Below are 12,096 nucleotides of genomic sequence, written 5' to 3' on the forward strand. Positions count from 1 at the left end.
AGCTATACAGTCGCTTACACCAAAAGCGATTTTGGCAATTATTGTTGATCTAAAAAGGAGATCAAGTAGTAACCGTAAACGTTCTTATTGTGCTTTTTCCCCCTTAGGAAGAAAAAGAAATATTACTTTGTTTAACAGTCAAATCATCTGATTTGTTTCATTTTTTCCCTTTATCACTCAAACATGTCTCTCCTCCAAGAGGACTTCTCGAGAGCTGTATAGATGCTTGTTTTATTCCATCTGGTTTCAATAAGACAGATCAATCCCACCACAGCTCAGCAAATCACCAGCATAACTCAAAAGGAGAAGGGCTTCTGTGTGTGCAGACACCAAGACGCTACTGTTAGGCGAAGCATTATCAATTTAACTTTGCTTCCCTGGGGGGTACAATAGCAAGTCCCTGCTGAGAGAGGGGTTGATGAAGCGTTGCAGAGCCACAGTACGTTCTCAAGGCCATAACAAAATCGTTTGTCGTTAATTTTCCCAAAAATTAAACCAGTGTGTATTTTCTGCCCCAATTTTAGCATTTCCAACGGAAAATTTTCCCTTCCTCATGGCAGATGTGTTTGGACAGATCAGTCCTCTGCAAAACACAGACATTTCTAGCAAAAGTCCTTTGTACCTAGGGTAGGGATGGCACTAAATGTATAACATTAATACATGAGGGTTTTCTTTTCAGGGTTTTTAAAATCAGTGAGCTGAAAACGGAAGTAGCTAATCACTTGGCAATGCTGGAGAAAAAGGTGGAATGTGAGTGTCCCTTTACTTGTATCGCAGTGGGAACCGGTGCCTCAGAACCCCCGCCCCCCATCTCGCTGCCCTCTTTGTACCCCAGCTCTATCCTGCTCCTCACGGCCCCTCTGCTTTCTGCAATCGCTCGTCATTTGGCCTGCCTTGAGCCCGAAAGGTCTCAGGCCAGCCCAGGGTGAGGCATGGGGAAGGCAGGAGCCTCTGGTGGCACCCACCGGCAGGGCGAGGCTGGGGGAGGACATCTGGTGTTGCAGACATCTGGAGCACCTCCCACATTTGCCCCCCACCCCTTTGCCACCTCCTTCTGCTACCATGTCCCCATGGCAGAGGCTCTCCACTGCCCATCTCCCCAGATCCCACCTCCAAGCCCCTTGGTCTGCCCCGCCATGCCCCAGCCCTCCCTGTCACCGACCCTGCACCCAGCAGTGACTCCCCACACCTCTGCACAGGCGCTGCCTGCGAAACCCTGCCCTGTGAAGGCGCCCGGAGCCTAGCGCTTGCTGCTGCTGCTGCATTCTGTGATCAACTACAGCAGGGTAACGCAGCTGCTTTCCTTCGGAGCGGGATGCTTGCACAGGTCAAATGTTGTCTTGCAGAGAGACTTTCTCCTTTCAGAAACGCATTTACTGAGAGGTCAGGTCAGTCATCACCAGCACCAAGACCCGACTGTATTTCTGCTCAGCACCACGTTGCACGCGTGCTGCCACTGCCAGGAAAGGGCCTGCAGTGTGGTGGTGCCTTTGCCCGCAGCATGTGTGTAGCACCTGTGCTGCATGTGAAGCACAAAAGCCAACGAGTCCGTACACAGGCAGCGTACCAGGTGCTGCAGCGCAGCGGGAGGGCACGTCTCGGTCATCTTGTGATTTCTGGGCTGCAAACAAGGGGTTCCAGCCCTCGCTGGCCATGTTGCCTGGCAGAGAGCTAGGCAGCTTCAATTTCCTCCCTTGTAGAGTGTGTTGACAGTAACGCAACCATATTTGGTTACTGTGCAACAACCACGTTAAATTTAGCCGATCAAAGAGCTCCTTTCCTGGTTTGGTTTTGGGTTACTTTGGGGGGTTTGGGGGTTGTTGTTTTGCTTGGTGTTTTGGTTGGGGTTTGTTTTTTTTTTGCCCCCTTGCAGCATCTGACTTCTTGCTTTTCAGTACCTTATAGAGAACACAGGTCCGGAAAGGCAGGGAAGGGCTATGAATAAGGTGCTGTCACCCAGCACCATTTGGACACCAAAGGCCACATCCTCAGTGATACACAGCATTTAAGTCAGGAACAGGCAGAGTCTTCTTGGCACTACAGCTACAGAAAGCTCTTTCTCACTAGGGCTGGCTGGAAAAAAAATAAAAAAAGTTTCTGGTTCATGGAAGAAATTGTTTTCTTGAAATTTCCCCTGACCAGAAGCTACCTTGACCCTACAGCTGCTCAGTGAGACTGATGCCTTTGTCAGAAGGGAAGGGGAAAAATGTCCTAATTTAAAGAGCAGCTGCAGAGGAACCTCTCCCTGAGGCCACCCCAGCCGTAGGCTCCTGGTGTGATGGGAGCCCTTCAGCGATGTCCGTGGAGGGGGCAACCTGCAGCATGCCTACCCCAGCACAGACCTCTGCAAGGAGCCTGGGCAGCCCACTCCCTGTCTGCTAGGCTGCCGTTTTCCCAAAGTTCCACTGATTTATCTTTTTGCCCAAAAGAAGGGGGGAAAAAAAAAGGAAAAAATATTAGCTCAGTCACTCTGCATTTTCTGCGAAACTTCTAAACTTCTGACTAACTCCAGTCCTCAGGGCCAAGAGCCATGGACTAGAGCCAATGAGGCAGGCGTTCCTGAGGGTCTTCATACCCCCTCAGCAGCCCAGGAGAGCAACTATCGCAGCCAGTTAGGGACTTCTTTCAGCTCCTGGCTCCCCCGATGGCACCCTGGGATCCCTAACTGCACCCTGCACGCGCGCTGCCTTTCAGCACTGGCAGCCTGCGGCAGTGGAGGGAGATAGCAAAGATCGGCATGCCGCTGCTGGCGGGGCAGAGTCGCACGCTTGCCCTCTCCAGCGCTTTATTGCTGGTTTAGGGAAGGCAGCATACCCAGAGCTGCCGCGCTGTGCAGGTGAACTGAATTCGCTGGTCCCCGGACAAGGCTTCTTCCTGTAAGTGGGTCTCTCCGCTGATGGAAATCGCAGCAGATGTAGCAATACGCTGCCATTCTACCCGAGTGCTCACAATCCCACCTCCAGCAGCCTCAGCCTGTGGGAAGGAGCTCCCTGGGTTGCCTGTCTACAAGTGCACCCATCTGCTTGAAATTGGACTTCCAGAACTTGCAACAGAGCCAAAGCTGTAACATTTTGAAATCATTCCAAGCTTTCATGTTTAAAAAGCCAAGCTGTGAGAGAGCGTCCAAACTCCCTACTCGAGCTGGGCTCCCAAAGGCTGCTTTAAGGGCCGTGTTTCAGTGCTGGATTCAGTCCAAGGATTTCTTTAGACAGTACAGGGTCTTTTCAGAACGTATTTCTTGCTGCAGAATAATATAATGAGCCCTTAATCAGTGCACATGACAAGGCCATTTATCATTTGCGAGCCAAATGTGAAAAGAATTGTGCCTTTGTTTTGTCTTTTCTCCTCTCTCCTTCAGAGATCCCTTTTCCACCACTTTCACATGTGATCTCCAACATTTCTTCCCCAGAGGGGATGTATGTGTGGGGATAAGTGCTCATGACAGCACTACATCTGCACCTCACAGAAAATGTTCTCAACTTCCTTCCTGTTACTGTCTAGAGACTGCATCACAGCGATGTGTTTTCAAGGAGCCAAATCTTTTAACTGATTTTTAAATCCCATCTAAATCTTGTGACTTCCCCTTGGAAAATGCATCCACGCAGGGCAAGCACTGGGAATGCTTTGTCCTGTGGCTTGACTGGCTCTGCTCCGGTGTCTGCACAGCAGCCCGCACATGAATAAGGAAGCTGGCGAAAACCCTTTACAATTTGTAAGCATCTCACATCTACCTTAAGAAAATAATTATGTAAATTCTCTGCTCCCCTGGAGAGGTTTAGGAAGAAAACTAAAGAAATGCAATTCAAAAAAATGCTCAGGGCTTCCATTCTGCACCATAACTCCTCTCCTCTCTCCAGTTGCCTGCCCCACCACCCTGTCAGCCTGATAACCCTGCTTTGCTCCCTCCCACTGCTTCAGATAGGCACCAGCCTCCATTTAGGCAGCTTGGCAAATGAACTTCTCCCGGATAGATGCCCCAGGGCGGTACACAGCAGCACAGGGCCTGCAGGTCACTGCAGCTGATGATTGGTGGTTGAATGGAGCACCCCAAAAAGCGCAGCCAGCTATCCAGATTGAAGATGCTGAATTTGCAGGACAGCATCTCACCTGTATCATCACATAGCGATCCCGCAAAGAAATTCCTTGTAACAGACGCTAGACAGAAAAGAACATTAATCTGGAAATGGGATTTTAAGTGGAGGGTATTCCTGTAAAGAAACATCAGTCAAACCCCTTTTCCTCTCCTAGTGTGTGGCGATTTGGACTCAGTTCATAACACCCTTGTTTTTCCCCTCTCCCAGTTCCAACGGCAATCTTTGCCATTACTAGCAGAAAGAAAACAAAGCTGACATCTCTGCTTACCTGCAGAGTTGTGCCCTTCCAAGGGAGCTCTTTATCACTTACACGCTCTCCTCCAGAGAAGTGTGCTTTTGACTATTACTTTCTAAGAAAGTGAGGAATACTGATTGTACAACTGCGTGTTCCCTGGAGTTCCCTGAACCACGGCCTGTCCGTGCAAGCAATGACTCCAGCAAACGAATGAGCTGTGAAACGCTTGCACATGAATGACGTGTACTTAATGAATGGTGCTGTATTATGTCCTTGAGCACGCCAATAGTTCAACGAGAGGGGAAGAAAAGGTAGAATATTCTCAGACTTGCACCACGTTTGGTTCTCACGACTATGTAGAATGAAGTGCGTGGCTGCATCAACAGGCAATCAAACCTTTTGCCTTGTGGCTCCCATAATTGCATACAGAAGGGAATATAGGATTTTTCTGTGTAGCTTGCAGAAATAACCTTTGATTACAAAATCGATTGGCAAAAAGAAGCGACAGATCTTCAATACCCGGAAAAATAATAACATTAATAGTTAGAACAAAACTTTTCAACATATCTCTCTTTTTCCTGCATTCTCACTTTGGTTTCTCTGTATCTAGCAATGCCGCTCAGAGCTCCTTAATGCTCTGCATGAACTTTCAAATTAAAACCTTTTATCTTAATGGGAATTCTAATCCTCCCGGGACGTGCTTGCCTAGCTGCGCTTATCATCCCATCATGGGAGGGGATTTTTTGCTCAGGATTTCCTTTGATTTGTGTTCTACAGCAGAGAAGTGAAGGCACCAGAACAGCTGACTGTGGCTAACAATCGTGGAAAAGCCGAGACGTTACAGCCAATCTGTGAATTAAAATACTATAGCTATTATCTGAAACTGGCAGCAGAGAATTCCTGTGGGTTTTCAAGACATATCGCTTTGGCAGCACCTGCATATTTGAGAACTGGGGCAGACTGTAAGAGCTTGCTGGCTCACTGGATAACCCCACTGTTAAAGCCCTTTGAAATTTTGCATGATTGAGAAACAAGATCCGTCAACTTTCACCATGGTAACGCCCCTGTTGTTTTCCTTTGTTGACAGTGGAAGGCCTGAAAGTAGTGGAGATTGAGAAATGCAAGAGCGACATTAAAAAGATGAGGGAGGAAATGGCAGCAAGGAACAGCAGGTAAGTTCTGCTTTGGATCCAGCCAAAGAAATAATCATCTGGTTTCAAACTCTGATGCAGCATTTCAGCAGAATTGGGTTACCCTCTGGGTTTCAAAGTAAAGGAGCAACGAAACCAGTAACGATTAAGGACAGTGGCTTTAATTTAACATTTGAAGGTCTACAACAATTCATCAGTTAAAATAGCTCAGGCATGGGAATAGAGAAAAAGGTTTTGCAACAGAGAGTTGTTTTTCACCATACAGAATGGGAATTCTTCACCCAGCTTTACCGAGAGAGAGGGAACAGGGAAAGAACTGCATAGTGCAGCATTTGGTTGGGAACCAGCTAACACTAGAATCAGCTCCAATATATTCTGGGAAAATACGAAGTAAATATGTAGCAGCTCTTCTAATTATGATGTCATGCTATTATAAAACATCCATTTCAAATTCAACAAGAAATTGGGAATTTACTTTCTAATTCCAGGGCTCGCTGTGATTGTGAAGGTTGGTTTCACTGTAATTAAGACAAGACTAGAAAATGCATTTTGTACGGTACGCAGTCATGGTTGGAAAGTCTGCCCTCTGTGTCACTAAAATACCCCGTTAAGACAAACAAATCCTCCCTGTGAGATTATTAATACTTCTGGGAAGGTTGCTGAAGAGGATGTATCGCATTGCTCAAAGTGCGAGTGAAGGGGATTTTTCCCAGCAAATTTACATGTGCGATCTTGACAGGCTGTCTCTCTTTTTCTTCATTTGGGGTCAAATTGCCTGACCTTAATCGAAGCTATTTCCTATTGAGGGCAATGGGAGATTAGCTAGAAGAATTAGGCTCTACAATCACTCACTTTTATAAACTTTGCTATCCAGATATGTCAGGATGCGCCGTGTTTATACATTCCTACGAAGTCTGAGGCCGAACTCAGCTGTCACACTAGCATAAATGCAGAGTAGCAGTATTAACCTCCGATCTGCTCCAGATTTACACTGGCAGGATGGGTTGCGTCCTATGACTCACATCATTTCCTGTTCAGGTGTGTGAGAAAATCTTGTTGGAAGAATCAGAGCTCAGATGGCAGCAAACGCAAAAACATGTATGCCAACGTGTGCCGGGTGCGACGTGAATAACGTGTGTGCCCGTACGTGCGTCTACTTCTCCTCAACTTTTGTAGGGAGCTGGGAGAGCTGCATTTATGAGCATAGTGCCATACAGGCAGATAGGGAATTAAAACAACAACAACAAAAAGAATTTATGGCAACTTCCCGTTCGTCTAGTTGCCGCCACACACATCAGGAAGTGTGAGACTGTCCCAGAAGCAGCCGTGACTCATTCCTGTCTCAGTCCTCGTCGCCTTACAATCTGTATTTTGTAGTGTAAACAGCAATCTGTTACTAAGAAAATAAGGAATAGAGAGTGCTACGTCTGCCCAGTGCAGCCGGGTCCAGCTGAGGTGTAGTCTTCACTGAGGGCTCGTAAGTGAGACATGGCAGCTGCCAAAGCCAGAGACCAGCGTGGAGCGTGATGCTAGAAAGCTGTGGTTGAAGTGGCTGTGGTGCTCAGCAGCGGGTAGGGCTGGGCACAGACATCCAGGCTAGCTTCCTCTGAGCTCACACTGCACAGAGGCTTTCACTGAAGCAAGAGCCTACCTTGCTCTGCTCAGCATCACTTAGTGCTGTTACTGATGTGGTAGCTACATGTCACAGCTCTTCTTGGTTGACTTGAGCTGGGTCTTCCTCCTCCCAGCTGCGCAGAAGCTCCTCCTCCTTGCACAACATTTGGCCAATGTTTATCTGTACCCTGAGTGCTTTTGTCTCCATGCGGCAGCTAGATGTGGCTAGATTCAGTGTACAGCCAGGGGTGGCACAAGGCACCTCTTTTTGCTCTACGACTGAGGACAGAATGCTTCTTGGTAGCTGACCATAAAGAGGGAGCCCATTGGGAGCTGCTGAGGAATGAGCTGCTGTTCCCTGTTCCTAAGAGGCCATGGCTCCACAGGAACCATGTCCACAGCGACCCCAGCCTAGGGGTGCTTCACCCCGGATTAGCTGAGCAAGCTCTCTCCCATTGGTGTGAGTTGCGTGCACGCTGTGGGGGAAACAGAGGCATCCCAGAGCAAGCGGAAACTTTTTGGCTGCTATTGGGACTTGTCATCCCTTGGCCAACGTCATTTGCTAGATAATGAATTACAGTTGCAATGAGGGAACACATTTCAATTTAATTAATGTGCGTAAGTATATGTGAGTGCACATATTCCTTCAATAATATCACCGTGTGCACAGCTGTATTCTTGTGTGTTTACATATTCTTACATTTGCTGTTACCAGACAACAGAGTAAGGGAGAACAGCTAGGTTTGTGAAAGCCATCACGCACAGTGAATTGTGCATCTCTCCTCTTCAGAAGAGCAAAGCGGCCCCACTTTCGCCCTCTCAAATTGCCTTCTTTGCTAGTCTGCTTTTTGCACTCGCCACTGGCAGATGCTAATAACATTATGGTGTCATTTAAAATCATGATCATTTGCAGAAACAGTTTTACATTTCTGAAGGTCTGATGTATCCTGGCTCTGGTGCGTTCCCCAGTGTGGTAGGATGAAAGCTTTGATGTCTCACTGCAGATGGGAATTAGAGATAGCTGGCTGACCCTCAGCTAACCCTGTCAGCCAGCTCCACTTAGGGCAAGGAATGCCACAATCTCACTATTTTTATCCTACTAATACCCCTCACGGTGGAGATTTGAGGAAATAACTTTAGAAATCATTAAGACAGGTTTTCACCAACTAAGAATCTCCTTAAACAGGGCAGGAAAAGGCAGCTGGTTGAAGCCAGCTGACCACCATGAACTGTAAGATGACGTAAATTTTGCAAGATTCAGACACCATCAGAAATGATAGCAGTCATCAATGTTAAGAGGAGAGAAAAAAAAAAAGAGACCCAGACCAATTCCCAACAGAAAAGAGAAGTGCTAAAAAGAGATTCAATATAGAATATACAAGATAATTTAAAAAGGGACAAATAACTTTAATGGAATACTTCGGTTGGCATCTTTTGGGGCAGGGTGTTTAGTTTCATTTGGCAGGAGGCTTGAAAAATGAGAAAGGATAATCCAGATGTTATGACTACAGGGATAAATGCAAAATGCAAGAAGATCAACCACACATGAGAGTTATTAAAGTCCATGTGACCAGCGACGTGGGAAACACCTATTGAGTTAAAGTATCACAGTTGCCACGAGTGGTATTACAAAGCTCTTAGTGACCCCGATAACTCTAAGCCGGGAAACTGCTCTCGCACTGCCTTGCAGGAACCTAGGTGTTCTGCAAGGGCTGTAAGGCTGCACCTCCCACCGTCTTGGTCCTCTGCTCAGACGGGATGTCATCAGCTTGGCTCTTCCACATGCAGTGGAAGGAAGAGCAGATAACTGTCAGCGGGTGCTGGTATTAATAACTACACCAGCGTTAATTGCCTGTAATTGCTGGCGGTGGCTCCCTTTCTCTAGCCAATCAAACCGTGTCTGCTGAGCCTCCGCCTCACTGCTGTTGCCCCACTTGAACGGCAGCAGGCAAGAGGGTCACGCTATCAAAACGGATGATCTTACCCACGGGTTTACGAGGCCTGGAGCGGGCCTGCAATAAGCCATGGGCTCGGTGGGTGCCTACGTTAATAAATAAGCACAGGCATGCCGGTGTCCATAGGCAGCCTGGCCCCTGGCAAGGGTCTACCCTCCTCAGGCACCTCTGTCTGCCACCAACAGCAAGCTGCTTGCTGAAAGCAAAGTTACTTGGTTTAAATGGAAGTGATTAGGTATCCACAGATAGCTGCCTGAAGAGAGATGCTCCTTGTTTGAATTCAAATAGATGGAGAAGGAGTGAGAGTGGTGTTGCACAAGGGGAGAAAGTCCTAAAGAGGATCACACTTCTAAAGCGTTTGAGTAACACCACATCAGTAAAGGGAGCGGCTGGGGATAGGGGTGATTCTCCAGGCAATGCCTGCCTAGAGACCAGAGTGCTTCTGGCATTTTTGGAGTCACTGTTATTCTGTTCCCACAATATTTCATTTCAGGACTAACTGCCCCTGCAAGTACAGCTTTCTGGATGAAAACAAGAGGCCAGCTTCCCGGCGAGATATTCCATCCTACCCAAAGGTACCAAGCCATGCTTGCTCTTCTCAGAATCCCAACCATCCTGGCAAGTGCTGGTTTTCAACGTTACGACTCCCTAGCCATCTACCTTCTAGTTATTCTAAACTCAGGGTCTGATCCAAAACCACTGTAAGCCAACGGAAAAAGCTGCCATTTCCTGCAGTGACTTACTTAAACTTGGATCCTCAGTAGTCTTTTATACTTGAAAGCTCATTAATGTTTGCAATGTTAATGAACATTTTACAGGCGTCAACATTTAACGCTCTTTTCTCTAGTTATATTTGTTTATTCCCCATGCTCACAGAAAACAATCAAAAATAGGCTGTGATGTTGTGCTCTAATTGAAAATAGTGCTGCTGCCTGGATCCTCTGAATGGATTATTTTTTTAATTTAAAAAGTAATTTATGGGGTGCTTCACCGAGGGAAACATAGAAAAAAGGCAACATTGGATTCGCTCCAGAATGATTCATTGTCCCTGTGAAAATGAGTTACTGGTTTTGCTAGAGAAATCAGTAATGCTTGAAGAAAAATATCTACCAGGCAAGAACAAGTACAATTCCACAGTGATGAATGAGGCTGAAACCATGAAGCACACAGGATCTTTGATCCTAGCACCAGCAGTCTTTGCCCACAGGAGTCATTCAATGTTGCCAGGTTACATCTGCACAACGCCCGGCTCAGACTGTGACAAAACACCAGCTCTCACACACACAAATCATAGTTAACGGGGGCATTTGCAACAAATTATAACTTCTGCTGTTTATTATGCTCTGACTAGCAAAAGTGACCTCTAGGTCTCTGAAGCAGACGTCTTGAGACATACATTTCTTTTAATTAACTTTTGCCCAAGAAGCTTGTGGTCTTGACACTAAGACTTGCATTAAATTTATCAAAAAAAATTTATCAGTTCTAAAAATAATTTTTTTCCCTTGATAAGTATATATGCCAGATCAACCTTTCATCTACTGCTCTGATATTAGGATCTTGAATTAACAAGTGCAATGAAAAGTGGTACTAACTGATTCAGAGTAAACGGGTAGTCTGTGTCGTCCCTAGACCAAAGCTCACAGGAGTTTTGGTTTCAGAAGTTTGGGTTCTCTGTGACAGATTTGCAAAGTTTGTTACCAGCTGTTACGAGTGCTGGAATTGCCCAGTGTCAGAGAAGCTAGGAAGTGGTGAGTCCTCTGAAAGAAGGTGTTATTGCAACGCTGTTATCAGATAAGAAATCTGCACTGCTGATTCACAGATTCCTTGCAGAATGTCGTATTAAGTTGTACAGGACATATTATATATATAGGACATTATATAGGCAAATACAGAAATCATTGCTTTCTCAAGAAGGGAAACTAATTGTCAGTGTTACTCTTCCTTGCATTAATTATCAACAATTTGATAGCTCGGAAAACTTAATTCACCTGCTCAGTACAGTAAGCTCAAACTCATTAGATATAGCCATGGCAAATGAGCCAATTAAAGCTACAAGGTTTTTGCGTTCCAGAAAGTCTCTGGAAAATATAATTCAGTTAAGTCCAGATTTTCCCCCATCTTTTAACCCTCCACATTTATTTTTTATTATTTTATGTTCAAAATGTAACTGGCTGCTGAGCTTGATTTTGTTCAGAGCCTCTGAGAATAACGATTAAAAATCACTTGAATCTTGCAGACTGACAACCAATTTGAAAATGTGGGCATTCTTGAAAAAATACTCAAAATGAAAGCATAAGTCATCTGAAAGTAAATGTAACATGCCTTCCAGCTGATTTAGTACTATAAGCACAGACACTTCACCCAGCCATGACTGGCTGCATCAAATGTCAGTGATGCTCTGCAGGGAGCAGAACCAGTGCAGGCAAGGAGGGACACGTGCCCTACACCCCTTACATCTACCCACAACCCCGTCCATAACACCTCTGCTCTCCTTCCTTTTACCCCAAACCCTTCGCCTCCCTGCTCCGTAAGGATCTCCACCGAGCAGCAGCCCGCCAGCTGGTGCTGTAGCTGGCAGCGAGGTGCTTGGGGGCTTGCTGCCTACCAGGTGTTGGCATCCTGGCATGATCGTGAGTGGCTGGTGGGGAGAGAGAGGAGGGTTGGGTAGGTGGAGGGAGAGATCAGTTGTTCTGTCCTTGGGAAATACAGCTAAACCCCATGTGAATGGGACCCTAGGAGTCCCAGGGACACGATGACAGCAGGTACTACCCCAGGGCAGAGGACTCTCACTTACATCGACTACCTTTTTTCTGCAGTACATGCTGTCCCAGGAAACCATAGAAGCGCTTCGGAAACCAACCTTTGATGTCTGGCTGTGGGAGCCCAATGAGGTAAGCATGATACGTTAGCTGGATTAGCACTTTCTGAGAGCCAACAAGGACAGGCGAGCCCTTTGAGACGGTCTGCAGGGGTTTTCCCCTTTTCTGCCCCTTAATCTCTGTATTTTTTTAATGTTCACGTCACACCGGAATACAGTACTTCTTTCC

At 46.5% G+C, this 12,096-nt stretch overlaps 1 protein-coding gene across 1 annotated transcript in view; it reads left to right on the forward strand.

Moving 5' to 3' along the window:
- Window positions 1-12,096, forward strand: part of PDE9A (phosphodiesterase 9A) — a gene marked incomplete at both ends in the record, with an annotated part of 35,829 nt that overhangs the window by 10,671 nt on the left and 13,062 nt on the right. The window contains 4 exons of the mRNA XM_010138416.1: window positions 680-750; window positions 5,417-5,501; window positions 9,543-9,624; window positions 11,866-11,940. Coding sequence (XP_010136718.1) covers window positions 680-750; window positions 5,417-5,501; window positions 9,543-9,624; window positions 11,866-11,940 — 313 coding nt within the window. The remainder of the gene's footprint in view (window positions 1-679; window positions 751-5,416; window positions 5,502-9,542; window positions 9,625-11,865; window positions 11,941-12,096) is intronic.

The sequence above is a fragment of the Buceros rhinoceros genome, unplaced genomic scaffold (genome assembly GCF_000710305.1).
Source record: "Buceros rhinoceros silvestris isolate BGI_N320 unplaced genomic scaffold, ASM71030v1 scaffold11726, whole genome shotgun sequence".
Classification (NCBI taxonomy): Eukaryota; Metazoa; Chordata; class Aves; order Bucerotiformes; family Bucerotidae; genus Buceros; species Buceros rhinoceros.